This window comes from Triturus cristatus, chromosome 4_2 (assembly GCF_964204655.1).
Source record: "Triturus cristatus chromosome 4_2, aTriCri1.1, whole genome shotgun sequence".
Taxonomy (NCBI): domain Eukaryota; kingdom Metazoa; phylum Chordata; class Amphibia; order Caudata; family Salamandridae; genus Triturus; species Triturus cristatus.
Genome location: NC_140586.1, coordinates 236,443,538 through 236,468,132, shown reverse-complemented (window position 1 = coordinate 236,468,132; position 24,595 = coordinate 236,443,538). Strand labels below are relative to the sequence as shown.

Below are 24,595 nucleotides of genomic sequence, written 5' to 3'. Positions count from 1 at the left end.
GTTGCTTTAAATGTATCTTAAATAAAGTTAATAGCAGTATCAGTAATAATACTAAGCTCAAAGAATTCCATAGTAAACTTTTCAAATTGTTCAACAAAAATGTTATCAGTCAATAATACATTATTAAATTGCCATCTTTCGAATGTGAGACATCTGGCAGGATATCTAAGTTGACTATGACAGGGGCATGAGCGGAAATAAGGAACTAATTTCTTCTTGTACCATATATTTCAAAATGTTATGTGTTGAAAATATGTAATCTAGCCTTGAGCAAGAATGGTGTACAGGGGAAAAATGTGAATTGCATACCAACAGGGTTTACGTTTCGCCCAGCGCCAGATAAGCACCAGGAAAGTATTGAGTTTTTAAAATTGTATTGCATTTGGTTGAGATATATTTAGCGTGTCAGCGTCCATCTATGAAGGAATCTATCAATTGACTATAGTCTCCTCCCACTATTATATTTTCAGAAATACAAGAGAATAATTGAGTGGATAAATGTTCCCAAAATTGTACATCAACACCTGTGGGACCATAAACACTGCAAATAGAGAATGGTGTATTGTTAGTAACAACCATCTGTCATCATCATCTGCAACTGTAGTTGCAATATAAAGAGATAAGGTTTTAAGACAAAGAGTAATTACACCATTTTTGTTATGCTGTGTGGAGGAAAAGTGTAAATGCAGCAAATGATGGACGGAATGCTCAATGATTCAAACATTCTCCACCAGTCAAGAGATCTCGGTTAAATCCATTGTTCTTTTGCCCACTACGCCACCCCAGTTTGGACCCAGCCATATGCGAATCAGTCTTGAGCCTGTGCCTCATGGGAACAGTCCAGACCGAACTGCCAAGCCAGGTCCTCCCTGGACCGGAAAAAAGCATACTGGGACCGGTTTCGAGGTATGTCACCCATCATCAGCCACACTAGCTTGAATCCAGTGGCAGAGTGAGCAAGGGGGCCACGTCTGGGCATACCCGTCCCACTTAGGGCGAAACGTGTAAATGCAACAAATGATGGACGGAATGCTGAATGATTCAAAACATTCTCCCCGAAACCGGTCCTAGGATGCTTATTTCCAGTCCAGGGAGAACTTGGCCTGGCAGTTTGAGCTGGACTGTTCCCATTGGGTGCAGGGTCAAGACTGATTTGCATATGGCTGGGTCCAAACTGGAATGGCATGGTGAGCAAAACAATGATGGATTTACGTCCAGATCTCTGTACTGGGGTGAATATATTACATTGTTCTGCATTCTGTCCATCAATTATTCTTTTTGCATTTGTCACCCCAAGTGGGACGGGTATGCCCAGACGTGGGCCCCGTGCTCTCCATGCCACTGGAGTCAAGCTATCCTGGCTGATGAGGGGGGAAACCTCGAAACCGGTCCTAGAATGCTTGTTTCCAGTCCAGGGAGGATTTGGCCTAGCATTTCGGGCTGGACTGTTCCCATTGGGCGCAGGGTCAAGACTGATTTGCATTTGGCTGGGTCCAAACTGGAATGGCATGGTGAGCAAAAAAAAGATGGATTTAGGCCCAGATCTCTGTACTGGGGTGAATGTATGACGTTGTTCTGCATTCTGTCCATCAATTGTTTTTTTGCGTGTGGAAGAAAAGGACACTTGACCAGCCCATCTTTTTTGGAGAAAAACAATATATTTTTTCTTTCAGGTGGGTTCTTGTAATAAGGTAATCTGGCATTTCCGTTTGGATAAATGAGGAAGTACACTTTGAGGTTTGATTGGGTTTCGAAGGCCTTTAACATTCAGCTAAAGAATGCTCAAATTACTCATAGTAAACAGTCACAAAGGAGGGAGAATATAATATAGATAAGTAAGCAACTTTTAGACATGTTAGAGACAAAATAGAGGTATACCATACTTGCAAAAAACAAGACAACAATAAAAAGAGGTTGTTAAAGTGAAGGTCAAAATATAATAAAAGAAGAGGAATATATTGACCGAGAAGTGATAAGTAAAAGAGAAGAAAATAAATAAATGACGAGAAGGGGGAAAAATAAACTTATTATAAAGAAGAAAGAAGAGATGGCAGAAGGCCAAAAGACTTCACCCATAAAATGTATTCAAGAAAACGTAAGAGCAATACTGGTAGGAGGAGGTGGAGAGCTAAAAAGGAAGAAGAGGTCAAGAGCTAAAAAAGGAAGAAGAGGTTAACTTCAGGCAGCCCCCCGACATAATGATAAAATAGAAAAAGGATAAGAGAGAAAATGATAATAAGAAGATGAATATGAAGAGTATAAAATTGTGGATCATATCAGTCGAAAGGAGAGACATTAGGAAAGGGGATAATCACTTACCAAGAATGAAAGGGACAATATGACGAGATGAGGTAAAAGAAACATAAGAACATGGAATATGTCAATCTGGGTATCAAGGATGAGCAAAGTACCTATAAAGAAAAAGAAAATATTAAACAGCAGTCCATAATAAATGACAAAAAAACTGGTGAACAAATGAGATGATTTAAGAAAATGAGGCAATAGTAAGTGATTTGTAACAAGGGTAATCAATTCTTGCTGAATGCCATTTCCTCCAGTTTTTGGGAAATGGATGATTTTTTTCCAATCCTCGGGATTGTGAACAGTGGAAGTTTTGTCCTTTTAAGTAACCTTAAAGAAGAGACCAAATCTGGCATTCATGGATCGTAAAGTCGGGCGCAGAGCCAGAAACTCCTTATTTTATTAGCTGCTGAACGAGCTATGTCCTGAGTGAGGAATATCTTGTGCTCTGACCAAAAAATCTGTTTTCAATGCTTTGCAGAGGACAATCATAAGATCCAAGTACTGTAGAAAAAAGGAGATGTTACCTCTTGGGTGAGTGAAATTAGATTAGCAGTATGATGAGTTCAGAAACATCCTTTAATCCGACAATTTTGTGAATTTTGGTCTTTAGAAATGCCTTCAGGATCCCCGTAAATCCTCAGGTTATTTTGCTCATTACTGTTTTCTAAATCATCAGCTTGTTTTCTTAAGAATAGCAAGTTCTTCAGACAACAAATCAACTTTGGCTAGAACATCTTGGGCATCTCTAATTCTTTGTTTGACCTCTGAGGTTCTAGAGTCTAGTTTAGACCATTTTTCTTCAATTTGTCGAAGGGTGTATTCTCTTCCATCACAAAAGATTTTAAATTCTTGAATACATTCATATTATCCTCCAACGTTAGAGGAAGCTGACACTTTGTAGAGAAAGCTGGACTCTTCTTTGCTCATTTATTAACATACCCAGTCAAATTGTTACCCGGATTAATGAGAGGGATAGGTGAGGTAAAAGACTTGGGAATAGAGGGGACTTGATTATCCATTCTAGAGGACAAATGGAAGATGTTGCTCACCTAGTGAAAGTACTAAAACCTGTAGGAGTAACTGCTGACTGGCAAAGAGTCTGTCAACTAGACAAAGGGGTTCTAATATTAAATTGCTGCCGCACATATACGCATCCTTGGAGTAGAGAAGAAAGGTCATATCAGCATGATGAGCATTGATGCAGCGTCTTTTTCCTAAAGAGACTCCACTCAGAGGACTTTTAGATGTGGCACCACAGAAAAAGATCAGCACAGGAATTAAAAATAGAAAATAAGTCTTTGTATGCAGAAACACTGCCACAGTACAGTACAGCAACATGGCTCTCTGAATCAAAACATCAGGATAATGGCAGGAGAAAACGAGGGGCAACTCAGCGTAAGGAGGGGCGGCAAGCGAGCAAATGAAGCCGCAAAGACCGGTGAGTGGTCGAAAAGCTCACCTAGCCACTCCCCCACAGTTCGAACGTCGAAACTGCTTGCCGGTTCTCATTGGAAATGGAGGGCTCCGTAAGTATTCCCAAGAAAGTGCCCTGGAAGTTGGAGAGCTTAGCTCTGGGGGACATCTGTGCACCTCTCTTATCCTCAATATTCTTGAATATCGATATTGTTATTGTCGATATTCAGCAGTACAACCTATAAACCTTAACCTGATTTAAGTGCAGATGATGGACGTATGAAAATTGTGCTTCTATTAAAGTAATATCAAGAACATGAGTTTCTAGCTTTGGTTCACAAAGGCTAGATCCATGCCAGGTTTTTCAGAATGTCCACATACGATACATGTGCATGCTATGAATCTAAATGGATGAAATTTAGATTCAAAGTATGTAAATTTATCTTGCATTAATACTGTATTAGCAGAGGTTTATCTGTACAGCCAGCTATGGTATAATCTTCCTGTGCCTACACTGGACACCTATGCAGTTAAGTTTTACAACAGAAAGTGAAACGGACACACTAACTATGTCCAGGGGTTCTTGTGTGCCATCATTGTCTATTTATGTATGTTTCTATACTTCTGTTTGTCTCACTGAACAGCTGGTTCTGCCACTTGGATGATGACAACTACTTGAACCTTGATGCCCTGCTGTTGCTTCTGGCTTACTATTCTTATGAACATAGTTTCTACATTGGAAAACCCAGTCTTAACCGACCCATCCAGGCGGCCGAACCAATGGCTAACAACAAGACGGTAATTTACAACAGTTTGGTAGGGGGTTGATGATGGTTTCAGGCCAGAGTTACAAAAGACTGTCACTGATAAACCACAAGGTGGAAGTTGGAAGTGCTGACAGTCAGCATCTCCAAATCTGAAGGTCCACGAGCAAAGAGAGGCCTTGTTTTGGACACACTTAGCTATGCGAATGGTTACATTCGTATGAGTTTTAAACAGATATGTATAAATATCTGAGGGGCTACCAGACATGTAAATTAATTTTCCTTCTGACCACTCCTTATTTATTTTACCTGTGCGCTCAAGGCTCTTGCATGTGTCTCTCTTCTTTCATAGAGGCCTGTGTTCTTCTGGTTTGCAACTGGTGGGGCTGGCTTTTGCATCACCCGCAAACTGGCAGGCAGGATGGCGCCGTGGGCCAGGTGAGTGGAAATGTCCAAGAGAGAGAGATGTTTTTATGACAGAATGAGAGAGAACGGCATTTGCACATTTGGCTTAACTTAGACGGGGTGATATTTAGGGGTTGGGGGTGGTGAAAGGCAGAAAAGCTGATACTGGGATTTGTTATCTAAGATAAAACTAGAGGAAGTTTCATAGGGAGAGTTCACATAAGTTATCGCAGGTTTGGTGTAGGAAGGAGGCCAAGTGAGCGACAGGGCAAGAAGACCAGAATATCCAGCTGAGGCCGCCCTCTTCTCTCTATCTTATGAAAGCCCCCTCGCGAAGGCAACTCCTCATATTCCACCCCCATTGCTCTCTCCTCATCACCCCACCACAAATAGCTCCTAGTTACACTACAGTACCCCCGATCAATTACAAACCTACTCATGCTTTTACGACTTCTGCATCCCATGCTTCCTAGTCACCACAAACTACCCGGCCACCGGCCCCTCACCTTATCAGCTCTATGGTTTCCGTATGCAATATTGACTTTAAACATATTCCTTTTACCCACTGCCATTCTCTTCACAGGCCCTAACTACTGCTTACCCACCCTCTGCTAAACCTTACTCTACACTACCCCAAGCATACCACCATTACCTTCTCAGGCCCTGGCCTCCACTTCCCCTAATATCTGCTATCCCTAAAGCTAGACTCCCCCAGGCCTATCATTATTCCTGTCTCTAGCCCCTACCATGCTGCATCTGTAGTATTACCCCTCCCTTCCTGTTGGCACTGTCCCACCTCCTTTTGGTTCTCAAGCTTGCACTATGTTGCAAAGTATACTCCCATCTACCTCACATCTTGCCAGCCAGGATCTACAATCCCACTGCCTTTCATACCCTTAAGTGCTACACTCCTATCTAGCAATCACCTTTATTTGCCCAACTCATAGCCCTACCTCGCCCTGCATACTTTAAACATACACCAGACCTCGTTTTAGAAGGCAGAGGCAAGTGGGCCAGGGCTCTCTAAATCTTGGAAGGCAAACTGCTTTCTGGTCCTCCCACTGTCCATTCACAAGTGTAGGAACAGCTCTCTGTTCGTTTTTAATGACTAGGTTAGGCAGTGCCTGAAATGGAAAAATAGAAGTGCAGGTACTCTGCGCCAGAGTACCTTCTTGTTTCTATGAAGTGCCGGTACTCTCCAATTAAAAGTATTACGTCTCTTGAGAAGTGCTGGTACACTCCCTCTCAAAATAAAAAAGTGCCAGTACTCAGTACCGAGATGTACCGGCCCATTTAAAGCACTGAGGGTGCGCATTTAAGATCCATATCTCTGCCTAATTGTCTCGCTTGAAAGATAACTAGCAATGTCTGTGTGGAATAGTTGTGAAGTCAGCAGGGAGGGGAGTTGATGTTTTTAAGTCCCTTCCAACCCACAAATAAAGAGCGGGGCATACTGCAACTCTCCCACTGCAATAAAACACATGGAATGCCCCTCTCATCAGAAGCGAACGAATATCTAAAGACTGTAAAACGACAGAAACAATCTGAAAAGAGTTAAAGTCTGTGAAATAGCAGGACCAGTATGAAAATAGTTCAAGATAGTTACATGACAGAAACAATCTGAAAATAGGTTTTGATTTCCTGGGAAAGGGCGATAACAATATGGAATCATGGCAAGTATCTTATAAGTACTTTATTTTCCTCCTACTGTGAAGCCATTCCTAACATGCGGTGCTTTATGAAAAATACATTCATCAAAAAGTGACCAAACGAAATGGTGTATCCTGAGCACTGGTTTAAATAAACACAATGTCGATCATTCTATTATTAATAGAATGAAATAGATTGATAGTCAAATCATGTCAATGTTTGAACAGAGCTTGTATAAACACTTGGGGGGGGGGGCATTTAATTTGACAAATGTGCCCCAAACTCATTACATTGATCAGCAGTCCTTAACCTGTGGTCCAGAGACCACAAGGGGTCAGTGATGACTACTCAGGGGGTCCACGACAGCTTTTAAAATACATAACATTAACAGATTAATAAAGTTTATATAAATAAAGAAGCAAAATATACATTTTAAAATGTTTACACGTTCTGTAAATGTGAAGGAATTTGAATTATGAGGCAAAAAAATTCAATTGGTATCTTCAGATTGATTCATGGGAGTAGTCCAAGTACATCCAACAGAATATACTATGGACAATGGGTGACCTTAATCGAATTTATAAAAGCTCCAACCTTTCAATTAGTATGTAGATTTTGTTTTGCGTTTGCCTTTGTTTATGAATTAAACAAATTATTTAATCATTTGTTTATTTGTTTGATGACTGCTTGTTTCCTTATTTTTGTGTAGTGTGTTGCAGTTCAAATTATCAAAATTGCTTAGGCCGAGTCCCAGAATTCGAATAATGACTCAGTTGGGGGTCTCCCAATTCCAATATTGATTTAGTGGGGGTCCCCGGATTCTAGTAATGATTAAGTGGAGGTCCACAGAACTCAAATGTTTAAAAACCACTGACCTGCATATAAATGCCATAAGAACATATATTCTACCCTCATGTATGATGTATGTATAGGTACATAGGGATGGCAAGTGGTTAAAGCTACAATGGGAACACACTACAACATATAAAAATAACAGATGTCAAAGGTACAGAAGTACGTCTGTTAAGATGTTCTAAAAAATAAAAACAGATTGTAGCATTGCACCGGTATCTTAGCTATTCCAGAATAATGCACGGATTCAAGCTTTCAAATACTGGTGATCATTCACAGCTAACTAGTCAAGAATTTCGAATAGCACAATTATGTTTCATAGTGGATGGGAGCCTACAATACCTGTATAGAAGTCAGCATCTAATTTCCTTATTACAGACAACTTGTGATATTTGGTCTCACCTGTAATTAAGAAGTGACATAGCTACTCCACTGAAATACCTTATTACAGTTGAGGTCTGATCTCATAATGCCTGCTGCCAGAGCCAGCTGCTAATGGAAAAGGCAGGAGCCTCATTAAAGAGCAAAAACTAAACCTGCTCTTATGGGCATGTTTAATTTTGCACTACAGATTATACTTTTATTTTTCATTACTAGAAACAATCTATTTCTTTCATATGAAACAGCAACACATCAAGGATTTAAGTGGATGAGCGGCAATGGTGATAGTAGGACCATGTATTATAAGGAATAAAGTACCCCCTGTCATAAAGTATAAGGAAATTGCAGGTCACCCTTTTGTTCCAAAACCTTATAAAAGGAACTCAGCCTTCAGTGTTGTATTCTACATCAATAGCAACTACAATAGTGAAAAGTACTAATGGTGGGTGAAATCATAATTTATTTTCTCAATTTTATTAACTGCATAAAAAGTTCACAAAATGATGTTTTTAGAGCAAAATGTGGTTTGACGATCTCTCACAAACTTTTTTTAGGTGGGCATGCAGTTCGAGTAAAAAAGTCTCATGAGATACCATCAGGAGACCTCTTTTCCATCAAGAAATTTCTCTTGCCGATTTATTTTCCATTTGAGTTCACCTTCCAGGCACACACATGACACAGCATTGTGTGATGCAAAATTTCAAGTATTTTCGGGAATTTTGCTTAACATTAAAATTTGGAAATTATCTGAATTTCAAAACCTTTATTAAATTTCCCTCTGGTTTAGTTTATAAATCAAACAGGCCTGCTATCATATAACGCCATATGAAGTTATTGAGACATGTTAATCAACCACGAGGGAGAGAGATTTGTAAATGTAACCATAATTACAGACATTGTTTAAATTACTATAACAACAACAAAAAAAGGAATATGGGTATTACAACTTGCAAAGCATAATACTGCTCTCCATGCAGCCATTTCCTGTACTACTTTCTAGCATTCATATTTATTGAAACTCTTTATGTATAGGCATAATGTAACTTCAGTGAATTATGCATAATAAATAATTTGTAGTTATGACATAATTCCTGTGAAAAACAGGCTTTCAAACCGCAGCTGAGAGGATATTGTAAGTGGGATATAAAACCATTTTTTTAATTCACCATTTATGGTAAGTTGTGTTACCACAACACCCCATCTTCACACTTTAGGTGCGTCTCTGTAGCAAAATATCCATGCCTGTGGTTATCTCTGGGCACGGTGAAACCTAGAGTTCACTGAACGCAAGTATCCTGCAGCCAGTTAGGCACAGCCAGAGGTGGTGCCCACTTGACACTGGGCATGGGCTGCACTGATGCTTTGCGATCCAGTCCTGCTACCCTTCACACACAATAGTGCCAGTCTATTAAAACCAGCATTACTAAAAAATATGCAAGCGTTTGGCTTTTTAGACATGTCAAAATTGCTGTTGGTGTCTATATACAGGAGGTCTCTCATAAACCCTATGCTTACTTTTGCCTCTCTCCCATGCATCTTCTTGGCAAGCCACATGCATGTTCACCGCTTCTCAGATCCTACATCCTGGAGCCAGGCCTGATGCAGACTCCGCTTCACCACTCCCTATTCCCTTCCCAGCCTTACCACTTCTGCACTCCATGCTTTATTGTACACTATTCATTATTTAACCCACCACAACTTCCTTGTAGCTCCACCCCCCACATTACCACATCACCAACCCTCAGGCCCCTCTCAGACACTATTTGTCACACACACTCCCTATATGGCCATAGTGTATACAAGCTAACCTCATTTACTTCTCATTCTAGAATCCCAGCCCTAACTCCACACACCCTTCCATCTACCACAGCTGCCAAACTACGCTCCAGTGGATTGAGGGATTGCACACCACTAGGAACAAATATCATGAAAATATGGAATAAACCTCCAAGTTTCACTAAATGTCATAAATGTCCTTTTTTTAATAAACCACCTAGGAAGAACAACATAGGTTGCATGTCAAAAGAAACCCACAAATTGGATGTTTGCAGATTTCTTTCTACAAATATAAGTGAAACATCCTTAGGCATTTTCTGCGTTCTCACTCCATAATCTCACCTTCCCAAAGTCTAAATTCCTTAGCGCCACTCTTACTACTTAATCCCACCTCACCTCCTCAAAGGCCCTCGGATGCCATGATTTCCCCTCTCTTATGCCCCCTGGCTTAGGAACATCATATCGTCTAAAGACTATCTAGCCTTATGAAGGATCCCTTTAACCTCTTCAAGCCCTCCAAAGCATGTCTGACTCCCTAACCTCACTTCCACAAACCCATCTCACCTCTTCAAAGTCCCACTAACTCCCTACCTTTCCTTCCCCACTGCACATTTGAATCCCTCCCCTCAAGTCTTCAAAGCTCATCTCATTCCTCAACCTCATCTTACCCAAATCCCTTTGACTGCCCATTCTCAATTCATCAATGGCCCTCTGACTTCACAACTCTACTCAACACCCTTAAATTACCTCACCTAAAGCGTCTCTGACTCACTAACCTCAGCCCTTCAACACCCCACTAACTCCATAACCTCTTCTCAATCACAATCTGACTCCCAGACCCCACCTCCTCAAAACCATTTTGACTCTGTGACCTCACCCAGGCTCCTTCTGACTCCCGTCTACTCCCAATGCCCCTCTGACTCCATAACCTCACCAAAGCGCCTTTGACTCCCTATGTTATGTTATGTTATGTTATCAGAGTTTGTAAAACACACGTACACCAAACGGTTTCATTGCCCTAGAGTCCAGGGCGTGGTGCAACAGAGGGGGGTTTAGTCATATGTCTGGAGGAAGAACCAGGTCTCCCTACTCCAAACTTCTCAAACCTCTCTGACCCCAAACCCCATACTTTATTCTAGTGGCCACCAATTTATGAAGCTGTCAGAGCAGATCCACCTGCCGGATGACTGCACAGTGGGTTACATCATTGGGAGAAAATTGGGGGTACGCCTGCAGCGGAGCAGCCTCTTCCACTCGCATCTGGAGGACCTGCAGCAGATCCCGACAACCCAGCTGGCACAGCAGGTGAGGTGGGTGGGGTTGAGGGTTGATGGGAGAGAGGGACAGAGTGTGAGAGAAGGAGAGAGAGAGAAGAGAGACGAATGGAGAGAGAAAACCTGTGTGCTGCCTCACACTTTGCATATTATAGTGACTTTGTCCTGTGAAACAACTCAGCTAGTAGATAGGAAGCCTCTTCATTGTGATTATACCTTGTGAACAAATGTAACTAACCCCTCGCATACAAGTGTTAGTTGCAAACTTGTTTAAAAAAATGCTAATGAAGAAATACAATAGCATAAACCAGATACGCCAATGAATGTAGATATTACAGAGTCGAGCAATAGCAGCTCTATAGTTATAGCTAGGCCCTTCTCCGTTTTTTTTAATTTTTGTAAAGATATTTGCATTTGAAAAAGGTGTCAGGCAGTGTTTGAATTGTTATGTAATAGAGAGATTGCTTGACAGTTTATTTTTTTAATTTCCGTTTACATAAATTTTGGCATATGTTTAAAATGTTTAGTTTACTCTTTTGTATTTTTTAATTTGTGCAAGTCCGTCAAGGGAGGGCTCAGTTAAAAGAAGGGGTTAAGAAGGGCTTATTTGGTGACGTGTGGCCTATTTCAATGAATTCACATTAAATATTGCAAACATTTGGCATCTTTAGCCTTTGTGGATGGCAGCTTTCATGCAGCTCCATCATGGGATTGGGGGAGGAGGTAGGAGGAGACAAGTGTTTTGTGTTAACAATGTTGGTGCTAATAACTCTTCTGATGTTCATGAATATGTATAAGAGTGGGTAGGCTATTAGCATGTTAAACCTGGTAGCATGCAGCTCCAACGGGGTGGGGGTTCAAAATTAAAAGGAGAGGGGTAAAAAAATCATTGATTTGGTAATAACTTTCGTGCAGTTTCATGGTTGTGTGAGACACTTGGCAGATGTTTAGCTTATTACTAGTACTTTAAGTCTCATGCAAATTCATCAGTTGGACAACAGATAAGGGGGTATTTAGAAAAAGCATACATTTTCTGGGGCATTATTTAATAACATTTGCGTGAAGTTTTATAGGCTGTTAAAAAGTTACACCACAATCCCACATTTCTGGTTTCAATTAAGGGGGGAGCAAAAGTTTGCTAATAGCATGTACATTTGTAAAGCGCACCTTCACCCAGAGGTATCTTGGTGCTGAATAACAGATGTTTATTGTTATCCAACTCAATGGTACTCATTTTATTGACCTTGGATGAAAGGCTGAGTGGACCCGCCAGGATTTGAACCTGTGGCCATGAGTTCAAACACCAGCCCCTGCAGTGGATGCATTAGTCCACTGAGCCACCAGACACAACAATAAATTAGTTGCCCTTTCATAGATCTAAATTAAAAGAAGTATAACTAAGAACAGGTCAAAAGAGGTGTGGCGTTTGTTACTAAGACTATGTCCTAAAGTATATACCCAAAATTCACATCTAGTCCTCCTAGTGTTGGCCATTCTGACCATTGTATTCCTGGTTGTCCTGGTGATCTTAGTCCACCTGGTGGACCTACTTCTTCTGACTCTCAGCCTCCTAGTACTCCTCATTCTCCTCCGCCCTCTAAAATTCCTTACCCCGGCCATTCTGGTCTTCTTGGTCCTTTTGATTTTCTTTGTCCTCGTAGCTTTGGACCTGATCCTCTCCCTCGGGGTGATCCTGGTTCTTCTGGTTCTCCTTTTGGCAGTCCTACTTCTATTCATTTTTCTGCCCCATCGAGCTTTTGGCCCTGGTCATTTTTGGTCTCGATTCTCCAGGTCTCAGTCCCGCTGATGCTACTGTCCTGGTCATTTTGGTAATCCCAGTGCTGGCAATTCAAGTCTTTCTGGGCCTCCTCCTCTTGGCCTTTCTGGTCCTCTTCCTACTAGTCCTCCTAGTTCTGCTAAGTTCTCCTCTCCACAGACTGTCCTGTTTCAAGTCCTCCTGTTCCTCTTCATCTTGGTCGTTCTAGTCCTGGTCTTCTGGGAACAAATGGTCCTCCTTGCTCTGGTCCTCGAGGGCCTAGTCCTTTAGTCCTCGTCCTTCTGATCCTCTACTCCCGATTCTCCTGGTAGTCCTAGCTTTCATAGTAGCATTAGCTTGCACTATTTTTAGTCTCCCAGCTGGTCTCTCTCCTCCTCCTGGCCATTTTGCTCCTCCTCCAGCTTTTCCTAGTCTGCTCTATCTTTTCCTAGGCCTCTCACTCCTTCCACTGTCATCCATCACCTGGTTTTAGCTGTCCTAGTGGTCCTGGTCTCTTCCTGGTGGTTCTGGTCCTCCTCTTTGTCGTCCTCTTTCCAGTCTTTCTTCTCCAGACTTCTTGGCTGTCCTCTACCTCTCAAGCTTTCTGGTCATTCTGGACCTGGTTCTCAGGTACTTGTCCTAACCCAACTCCTTGTCCTCCTGCTACAACTGGCTAATTCCTTCCTCCTTCTTCTCCTGGACCTATGTCTGGTCCTTCTTCCTTGTTCTGGTCTTCTAGGCCCTCTTTCTCATGGTGATCCTGACTCGCCTGGTAATTTCTACCTTCCTTCTCCTCATGGTCACTCTCCTTCTCCTGGCACTTCTACTCCTGGTCTTTGCAAAGCAATCTGTTTAAAGGAGGGGTGAGCATGGACCAAGAGGTGGTAAATGGGGGTGTATATGCAGAATGAGAGTGGTGTCGGGACAGAGTGCAGAGGTGATTTAGAAATATTCTTCATTAGCACATGGATGCTAATATTTTGAGTAAGGTTGGAGTGATTGTAGGAACCTGCAGTAGGGATCTCACAGGTGTGGAAGCGTAGGAAAGGATGTAGGAGGACTGGTAAAGGTATTTGGATTTCTGAAGTAGCATTGATGAATAAATATTGTTTTCAGTCAATCAGGGGAGTTTAAAGCGTGCTACTCACCCGTGAGGGTCTCAAGGCGCTGGGGGGAAGTGGGGTGCAGCTTTGATTCAGTTGAAAAGCTAGGTCTTGAGGCTCTTCCTGAAGTTGTGCAGAGTAGGGGAGTGTCTGATGTTGACTGGGAGTTTGTTCCAGGCTTTGGCTGCGATTTAGGAGAAGGCTCTTCCACCCGCTCTGGTTCTGCGGATGTGCAGGATTTCTGCTAGGGCGAGGTCGGCGGAGCGGAGGTTCCTTTTGGGTACGTGGAAGGAGACTCTTTCGTTGAGGTAGGTGGGTCTGGTGTTGTGGAGGAGTTTGTTAAGGCTGATCTGGAAGTCGTCAAAAGGCGGAAATGGCAGAGAGATAGCCCTTGATAGTGCCCAGAGCAGAGCCTGCTGGGCCAGAGAAAGGAGGAACAGAAGAACTTCTGAAAGAGGGGTAGAAAGGGGATCCACAGCCTTCGCTGTGCACCATGCCACAAATGTATTCCACCTGCAGGCATATACCGTTTTAGTGGAGGGACGCCTGGCTGCCAAGATAAAATCACAGACTTTGGCAGGAAGGTCAAAAGCTGTCAGCTGTCGCCGCTCAATCTCCACGCATGGAGGTGGAGGCTGGACAGGTTCGGGTGAAGGACCATCCCCTGCTTCTGCGACAGAAGATCCTCCCGAAGAGGCAGTCGGATCGGAGGACAGATTGCCAGACTGAATAGCACGGGATACCATACTCTTCTTGCCCAATCCGGAGCCACAAGAATGACTTGGGCCCGGTCGCGCCTGATTTTCTTCAGCACTCTGAGCAGAAGTGGTATAGGCGGAAAGGCGTACAACAGACCGCAACTCCACTCGTGACGAAAAGCATCTCCGAGCGAATGCTGCCTTGGAAATTCCAAAGCGCAGAATTGATGACATTGCTTGTTCTCTTCGGTGGCGAATAGATCTAACCAAGGCTCTCCCCACTGCAGAAAGAGACCTTGCACCACGTCCGAGGTCAGATGCCATTCGTGATCCAACATGCATCTGCGTCTGAGTTCGTCTGCCCTGGCGTTCACGGAGCCTGCCTGGTGTTGAACCACCAGAGACATGCCCCGATGTTCCAGCCATGTCCAGAGGCGCAGAGCTTCCTGGCATATGGTCCACGACCCCACCCCGCCCTGTTTGTTGCAATACCACATGGGGGGGCGTTATCTGTGAACACTTGCACTACCTGTCCCCGGACAGAGGGAAGGAAGACTTTCAGAGCAGGTCGGATCGCCCACAGCTCCAGAAGGTTGATATGGAGCCGAGATTCCGCCGGAGACCAGAGGCCCCTGATCTCCACCTCTCCCATGTGCTCACCCCATCCCAGGAGGGATGCCTCCGTCACCACTGTGAACTCCGGTTGGGGAAGGGAGAGGGATCTGCCATTGACCCAATCGCGATTCGTGAGCCACCACTGCAAGTGATGTGCAGTGCCCGCCGAGATCTGGACGTGATTGGACAGGTTGCCCTGATGCTGTACCCACTGAAACTTCAGGTCCCACTGCAGAGCCCGCATATGCCATCTGGCATATTGCACTAGCAGGATGCAGGAGGCCATCAGGCCCAGGAGCCGGAGGGTCATCCTGACTGAAACCAGGGATAGAGGCTGCAAGATCGGAATCATAGCCTGAATATCCCGGATCCGCTATTCTTGAGGATAGACCCGAAACTGCGCCGAATCCAGAACCGCCCCGATGAATTGGAGCTTCTGAGAGGGAGTCAGGTGCGACTTCGCACATTGATGGAAAACCCCAGCAAATGCAGGAGGTTGGCCATAGTCTGGAGGTGGGAGACGACCGTTTGGGGCGAGCCCGCCTTCAACAACCAGTCGTCTAGATAGGGGCAGACTGAGACCCCCGATCTGCGCAGATGAGCTGCGACCACTGCCATCACTTTCGTGAACACCCGAGGGGCGCTGGTAAGGCCAAAGGGGAGCACGGTAAACTGAAAGTGCTCGTGGCCTACCATGAACCGCAGGTAACGCCGGTGGGCCGGTAGGACGGGAACATGAAAATAGGCGTTCTGCAAGTCCAACGCTACCATCCAGTCTCCTGGATCGAGAGCAGACAAGACCTGAGCCAAAGTCAATATCATGAACTTCTCCTTCCGGAGGAAGTGGTTGACGTTCCGAAGGTCCAAGATGGGACGCAGACCCCCTTTGTCCTTCTTGGGGACCAGAAAGTAGTGGGAATAACAACCACTCCCTACTTCTGGCCCAGGAACGCACTCGGATTGAAAGGGAAGGGAATAACCCTTGCGGATGATCTGCAACACCCACTTGTCCGATGTGATAACGTGCCAGTGGGGGAGGTGATGGCAGATCCTGCCACCCACCAGCGTGGGGTGCCCCCCAAAGCTCGGATTAAGAAGGTTTGGAGGTAGAAGCTGTGAGGGCGGAGGAGGACTGACCCTCACACTGATTCCCAGACCCGCCCCTGCGGAAACCGCGTCCGCGCTGAGGCTGGGTTTGCACAGGCTTGCTGAAGGACCGTGCCTGGGCACCCCTTCCGCGGCCACGAAATGAACGAAAACCAGGAGTGGCTGGGCTTTTCGTGGAAAGACCTAAGGACTTGGCCGTGGTCCACGAGTCCTAAAAACGCTCCAGCGCAGTGTCAGCTTTATCGTCAAACAGGCGAGCGCCATCAAAGGGCATGCCCATAGATGAGCTTTGGACGTCTGGCGAGAACACGATAGATCTCAACCAGGCGTGGCGACGAAGCGCCACAGTCGTAGCAATTGCTCTACCTAGTGAGTCTGCGGTGTCCAAACCACACCGAATGGCGAACTTAGCCGCATCTTTACCCTCGGCAACAGCCTGGGGCAGCACAGCTTGGGTCTCTTTAGGACACTGAGGCAACACCTGTGCAACTGTATCCCACACTGCGTGGGAATAGCGGCCCAAGAGGCAGGCGGTGTTCAACGACCGCAGCCCTAAGCTGGCCGAAGAGAACAACCGTTTGCCGAACTGCTCCAGCTTCTTAGAGTCCTTATCCGGCAGAGCCGTGGGAAAGGCACTCTGGGACGTCAAAGCTTGGATGACCGGGCTCTTGGGCATAGGACGAGTGGTCAGAAAAGCAGGGTCATCCGGTGCCAGGCGATGACGCCGGGCGACGTTCTTATCCACAGGGGCTCCTGTGGCTGGCCACGACCAAGTTCCCAGTAGGACGTCAGTGAGGGCGTCATTGAATGGCAGCAGGGGCTCCGACGAAGTGGACGCCGTCTGGAGCACCTCAGTGAGGAGATTAGTTTTCAGGGCCACCATAGGGAGATCAAGAATGAGGACCTCATCTGCCCGACGGAGCACCACCGTGTAAGAAGTGCCCTCCTCCATCAAGGCAGCCGGCCTCCTCCAACTCGTCCTCCCAGGCCTGCTCAGAGTCACACTGACGAGCAAGTGGGTCTTCTGACCCCTCTCAGTCGTCCTCCACCTCTGCCGTATGTGACACAGACTGCGGCGGCAGGGCAGGGACCGGGGAAGGAACAAACGGCTACGGGAACGGTGCCGGACGGGGCCGAACCGGCACCGTGTCCCAATGTGGTAGGGACAAAAGTGTCCTGGAACCTGGGCAGAGGCGGAACCAACGGCATCCACTATGGCACCGGAGGTGAAGCCGAGAGTGGTGCTGTGGACGGAGCCGGCAGCGCAGTACCTTGTGGCGCCCTGGCCAGAGCCAGCGGCACAGGATCCTGCGGCGCCGGAGCCGCTGATGGCCCAACAGGATCCTGACATAGGACCGCGGGGCCCAAGGGCGTGCCGGCGGGAGCCCGAGGCCTAAACAGGCGGTCCATGGTAGCAAGAAATTCTTGCACCTGTGCGGGAGTCGCCGACAGACCCAGGTAAGGTGGGTAAGCCGCGGGACTCCCGGGCTCCGAAGGAGCCGCAGGGGCAGAACCCCTGTCCCCCCTCATTCTCAACCGGGGACATCGGAGAGCGACAACGCTTCTTCGACCTCTTTTTTGTGTCATCTCTTACCCGAATCCGAGGGTGAAGACTTGGAGCCCGAGGAGCGGTGACGGTGGCCCAGCGAGCGTTCTCTGGAGCGGCCCCTGGGCCGTGAACGGTGCAGGGACGAGTGCTGGACCTCTAACAGCTTCCCGCGCCGCTCCCACAAGGCCTTCGGGCCATGGCCAAACAGTCCATACAGGACCGAGAGTCGTGGTCACTCTCCAGGCAGTAGAGACAGACATCGTGGGGGTCCGCTATCGACATATTGCGACGGCAGGCCCCACAAGACTTAAAACCAGGCATCCCTACGTGCACCAGAGTAGACTCAAACTTACAGGAGACAAAAAGTCTCAAAAAGATAGTCAAAAAGTGACTAAGGTACGTGCTTTAACCAGATCTGCGCTTACTGGCGCGAAAAAAGAAACAACTGAAGTCAGCTGATTTCTAGGGTTAAGGTTATCCCTTTTAGGTCCCTAGTTTTATGCACCAGTGGTCAGTGTCTTGCATGGCTCTGCATTCCTGGCGTGGAAAGTTGTGCACAGAACTGACGTCAGCGCGCATGGGTGGCGCCTAAGTAGTCTCCGTGATGTCATCTCGGCGCATACGACGCCAGCGACTGACGCGCAGAGGTACTGCTAGCAAAAACTTTCCAGATCCAGTCTGACGCCTGGGGATATTCTAAGGTAAGGAATCTAACACTAACGTGTTTCTTTCAGATAAGTCCATTAACCATGGGAACATCTGTGAGGGGTGACATCAACGGGGACTTCCATTGTCAAAATGTCAGTAAAGCCTCCCGACCCGCCTCCACCACCCTCAGGCCCACCCACCAAGGCCAAATAACTCACTTAACAGTCCAGGATTCAAGACTCTTCAGTTCCATCCGCTCTCTGGACAGGGAGCGCAGGACGGGCTCCTTTTCTCGTGCTATCGTGTCCGGGTCGGGCGTAGGCAGTCGGGCGCGGATGTGTGTTGACTCCTGCCCTTCTACGTGATCCCAATCGCTCCCGTGTAATTGAAGGATGAGCGTCTTAGGCGGATGCTCTAAGCCAAGGACCCTGCAAGCGTTAGAGAGAGATCTGATTTGGTGGACCTTGCTGTCTATACGAAAGATGAGGTGAAATGGATGGCCACAAGAATAGGAAATACCAGAGTCTCTCAAATGGGTCATGACTGGCCTGAAATCCCTCTGTTTTTGCAAGGTGATAGCTGCTATGTCTTGGTATAACTGAGGGAAGTGGGCTTTAAACTGAAGTGGATGAGCATCTCGAGCCTTGTGCAAAACGGCCTCCTTAGTTTGAAAGTCATAAACGCACACCAAGATATCCGCCGGGAGTTGCTTCGCCAATCTCGGTAGATCAACTCTGTGGCCTCTATCCAGTTTTATCACCATGTTGGCGGAGGACCCTAAAACAAAGTGGAACATAGCTTGCACATATTCCTCCAGATCGGTACCCTCTGCAGCTGCTCGAACACCTCGGATTTTAATATTGTTTCTTTGAGACCGTTTTTCTAGGTCTTTGATGCACGCCTGTAAGTCAATCTGCTGTTCTTGGAAGCGAATCACCCTCTGTTCCAACCCCTCGACCTCCTTGTCTCTTTTCGCACATCCATCTTCCAATGAGGCAAACCTTTCCCCTACTTCATCCGGGTCTCTACAAACCTCTTGTAGGTCTTAGGAGAGATCCCTCTTGACCGCCTGCAGGTCTTCACAAAGAGAGGCGAACATGGACTCCGTAAACGTGCAAGTAACTGGGCTGTCAGTGTCTTCAACTTCGCCCGTAGATTTCGTGTTCGCCATTGTAGATTTATCGCCTGTGGCTCCACCATGGCTGCTGCTGAGCATGTCCCGTACTGAACAGTCCATTTTACCTTTAGTGGAAGCCATGCTAGTGGGCCCGTCCATCAACCCTGACCAATGAGGCAAGCCCCGGGGAATAGGCGTAAACCTTAGATTGCAAAAGTCTTGCAACGCTCACCCAAGATGCTCATATATGAAGTAAGAGGCCCAGGAGTGCCTCACAGTGAGTTCCAAATGGGATACACCGCTCCCGAGGGAGAGCGCGAGATGTGGATGGGTTTACTGTAGAGATGGCGTCAAGAGGATCACCATGCTAGTACTGAGGGCAAGTTGGCGCTCATCTGGGCTAGAGCACAGTGCTCCCCTCTCTCAGACCGCCAGCCACCCAGCCAGGTCCCCAGGTATGTGTGGGGGAGGCTCCGGTCAGCCTCTCCCAGGCCCGCCAGCTGCCAAGTCGAGATGGAGGGTAGGAGTCCTCTGCGGAAGACAATATCCAAAGCTAAATGTGGGCCTTCCAGTATTCAGGCTCTCACAGGGGCACGGGGCAGGGAGGCCCAAGTCCCGCCAGGCAAGTCACTTCACCGTTGTTCCACCAGGCCAATCACCACCGCAGGCTGGGGCAGTCACTTCCAAGATCAGAAGGCCCACCACCAGTGGGCCACACTGCTAGGACAGCAGACCGACCAACAAGTCCCAGGCAGCTCAGCGGACCAAGAGATACAACTATAGGGAGGGCGGGGGGGTCCGCTTCCTACCTCCACTCATCTGTTCCTCTGCTGTCCGCTCTCAAGGGCAGGATCCGATTCCCTGCTCTAAGAGCTGGCCTCACTGAGTCCTCACCTCCACTTTAGGCCTAACGGGTGCAAGAGACAGCGAAACGGCCGGCACCTGCTCTGGGGGGGCCACACCACCACCATGCGCATTGGAGCTACCGCACAGGAGGGGCGAAAAGTCCAGGCAATTTGGCGGGGCAATGAGGGTCGCTACTCTTCTCCAGCCTCATCCAGTGCTCCGCCACCTGCGCACACCTCAGCAGCCCCTCACAAACACTAACTTCAGAGTCGCTGTTCTCTCCGTTGTCCGCGCCCCGGGAGTCAGGGGACTCTGAGCAGCAAACAGGAGTGGAAATTTCAGTCTGCGGGGGCTCAAAACCGTGCTTCTCGGGCAGCGAGGACGGAGCCCTGCTTCGGCTGTCATAGCCTCCCACCATTTTGCCCATGCCCCTCTTCTGTTGCTTACTTTGGAGCAGGAATAGTACACCTAACCCCTCCAAAATCCAAAATGTTCCTAATGTTGCTTACATTGGAGTGACAATATTATGTCTTACCCCTCCAAAGTCCAACATTTTCACTACTTTTGGTCAAGTTGGAGTGGTAGTGGTGAATCTGACTGCTCCAAGTTACATTTTGTGATCTGATTTCTTTTTAAAAAAAAATGATTTAAGATATATATTTTTAATTATTTACATTTAATTTTAAAAGTTAGTTTCAGGTAAATTACTGTTTATATTATATATTTTTTGTAGTAATACTTTTAATTGTAATACTGATATTGTATCATTTTAATAAATAGTATTTGTAATATATTTTTGATATAAGGATATATCTTTTGAAAATGTAATATTATTTTCAAGTTAATATATATTTTAACAATAATATAATGTATAATATTTACAATTTGATATACTTACCTCTTTTATGAAGCTACTGTGGTCTATATCTTTGTAGACGATATATTTTGACTTTGCACACAAAGTATACAAACTTGGTGAAAGTGATTCATTCTGTCCTGTTTCTATTCTTTGCATTCTAGTACATTTAAATACTTGCCATTAATGCTTTAAGTGGACTGCTTTGAATTTTATGCTGATAGAAAGCCTTGAAAAGCCGTGAAAAGTGGGTCTGGTAGGTACGTGTCCAAATTTATTTCTGCTTTTCTGACGCTCAGCACCAGAATGACCTAGTCCACTTAAAGCATTGATGACAAGTGTTTAAATGTATTGGAATGCATAGAATAGAACCAGAACTGAATGAAACACACACACCTGAGATGTATGCTCGTGTGCACAGTGTTGAGTCAAGAGTGTCGACACAAAGGGTTTTAACACTGTAGGTGAGTAGATACAATTATGAAAATATTTCTGCTTGCATCTGACCTCTCTTCTGTATTCCCCCCCAACAGGTCACTCTGAGTTACGGGGTTTTCCAGAAGAAGCAGAATGTGGTAAAAATTCCTGGTCCATTCTCCGAGCAGGAAGATCCTTCCAGGTGAGTCGGGCCTGCAGAGAGCACAGTACAGGAGACCCCAAGTGAGGGAGAAAGCAATGGCTTTTCGCACCCCATTTTGTATTGAAACATTTATACACCTCATTTTATAATGGCGAGGTCACGAGGCGGCCTGAATATAGTAAGGTGGTGCCCCACTACCATCCGACAATGCACTCCAAGTAGCGCAAGAATGAATGCACTTACTCCTGCAATTGTGCACTGATTCAGATGGAAGAGAACCGTCTATCACATTTCTTCACCCCTTGGGAGTGGGCATACTCCAGGAGAAGTGGATACGCCTGCACTGGAGATTTATACTCTCCGAGGGCGCACACGCAGGATTACCAAACACGAGGGCTACTATAGCCTTATAAATAAAGTGCACAGAATGTGAACGTACTCTTTGTGAATAGATTATGCCAAACACGTGAAGGAGTGCTGACAGTAGGACTTGTACCGCTAGGTGGTGTGCCATTGAGTCTGGGAAGTACATTTGTCTGTGTATCCCTAATTCACATGAGTATGCACACCAAGAACCTTGTATGTGTGTGCCCACTACAATATCCCTTCCTCTATGCCTTCTCTGACCAGATGCAGCCAGGCACATAGCCATGCACGAGTCAAACTGGGTTGCATCTGAACCATGCCTGTTTTGGTGAGCTTTGGATAGCTACGAGAGCGAACATATGACATTCTCCTTTTCCATGCTACGCTCGGAGGCACAATACCATGGGCAAATGCTGATCACAGAGTGAACTGGTCCACTTTTCGAATCAGTCTCCTATTCCCATTTATGAGCTTTGCCTGAAAAACATTTTAGGAAATCAAAAAAAATGATAGGTAGAATGCTTGAATGAATTTAAACCATTGGTAATGCGTCTGGGCGCCAATCCATTCCTTACAGGTACCAGCCATAAGCAAATCAGCCTAAGTCATGGCTCCAATAGTAGAATTTACCAGCCCACATTGCCAGGTAAAGTCCCTCTGAATGGGGATACAACCAACCCTGAACCAATTTCGATCTATTTAGGCCCCACCAGTATGGTGCAACTTTATTCCTGTTGCCCAATAAGCACAAGACCCACGTTGGGGCATGCTCGTCATAGTTGGGGCATCAGACTGAACAAAACAAAAAAAATGGTGGGTGGATTTCCAGCCCAAACAGACAGGCCAGGTCCATTCTGTTCTCATCCAGAGGGGACCTTCCCTGCAGGTTTGGTCTAGACTATCGATAATGGAGCTGGGCCAAGGTTAACTGGCTTATACCTGGTTCCTTTCTGAGGTGGCTTGGTGGGCAAAACAACACCCTGATGAACTGGAATGCAACCAAAGTAATTATCATTGGCTGAGATTAATTCAAACCCCACCCATCACTTTTTTGTTTTCCTCAAAAACATTTAAGATCCATTGTTTTTCAGAAGTACTGAATTTTTCACTTCACTTTATGGAAGAGTAACATTAAATTTGCTCATCACATTACATAAGATCAGTAATGCAAGCAGGTAATGGTCTGCAAGATATTGTCTCTTTAGTTATAGTAAACAATAGAAATGGCTAAAACATCCACATTTTCTGTGAAACATGTTGAAAACTTACAATCAAACATATAGTAAACAAACCCACCCTAATTAGTCGAACAAGACGTGCCATAGTTGTAGTTACACAGTAATATACAGTATTCAGGGAGTGATTTTGAGCCAAATTGTCAAATACCAGGACAAATTGTTTTATAAAATCTAAAATATGATGATTAAAAAAAAATCTAAAATAATGATTTAAGCTAATCTAATTTTGACTACGATTAACTGACTAGGGATAATACATAATTTCATGGAGGTTTGTCCCATTGGAGAGCAATTGGGTGTTTACATAGACCCCCTGCGTCTTACCTATGTAAGGTATTGCTCTCAGCTTCTGCCTAATAGACTACATTACTCTTCCATCTTTGCAGAGAAGGGATCTTTAGGGTCTTCCAATTACACATCAGCTTCCTTTTTCCAATTAGAAGTGCAAGGTCCCTCAAAATTTAGGAGTTAGAGCCTCATTATGATAGTGGTTGGTGGAAACACGGTCAGGAGATTGCCCGACAAGCATGCAGCGCTCCGACCACTGCATCATGATTTGACCGCTGTGCTAGCAGTCGGAAAGTTCTCTATACCACGGTGGCTTCTGCTGTGGCCAAGGAAAAGGGCCGCAGCACAAGCCGCCATGGTATGAAGCACCTCCTGCACATCCATGCACCATGTGCCATGCACCATGTCAAGCATGGCTGTCAAGCATGGCACACGGTGCAAAGAGGTGAGTGGGGGCCCTGTTTGGGGGCCCCCAAATTCCATTTCCGACAGCCTTTTCATGGCAGTCGTCCCAATATTATAAAGCTATCAGAAAGGGATATTGTAATCCCGACAGTGGTGCCTGCCCTCTTCCCCCCTACCGCTGTGGGTTTAACTGCCTGCATTGTAATCCGGCAGTCGGACCGAAGGGCTGTCGGACAACCACCAACGGCCTGTCGGTGTGTGGTCTGACCGCCATCGTAATAAGGCCCTTAGTGTGTCTTTATTAAGGTTTTTAACAGTTCAGACATACAATGTTTGAAATGTGCTTAGTCTGTGATACCGCTAGTCTGAGTTAAAATGTTTGTGATTTAAAGCTAGAAGGACGTTAACCTGTGGCAATCCCACAGTATGTGGTTAAACGTGTCATTCTCGTTGTGGCACCTGGGGCAAGGGAGTTAGAATAGGTCTCAGTGATTTATTTACTTGGGATTTAATATGCACTATGCATAATAAATAACTGTATTTGTTTGAACTGGGCAATGCGGGATACTTTCTGATGATATTAAAGTATCCTTCCCCACTCCTT

At 45.7% G+C, this 24,595-nt stretch overlaps 1 protein-coding gene across 1 annotated transcript in view; it reads left to right on the top strand.

Annotated features, from left to right (window-relative positions):
• The window catches only part of MFNG (MFNG O-fucosylpeptide 3-beta-N-acetylglucosaminyltransferase), a 129,307-nt gene that overhangs the window by 76,408 nt on the left and 28,304 nt on the right, over positions 1 to 24,595 (top strand). The window contains exons 4-7 of the mRNA XM_085601363.1: positions 4,362 to 4,515; positions 4,834 to 4,919; positions 10,685 to 10,850; positions 21,648 to 21,733. Of these exons, the coding sequence (XP_085457489.1) occupies positions 4,362 to 4,515; positions 4,834 to 4,919; positions 10,685 to 10,850; positions 21,648 to 21,733 (492 nt within the window). The remainder of the gene's footprint in view (positions 1 to 4,361; positions 4,516 to 4,833; positions 4,920 to 10,684; positions 10,851 to 21,647; positions 21,734 to 24,595) is intronic.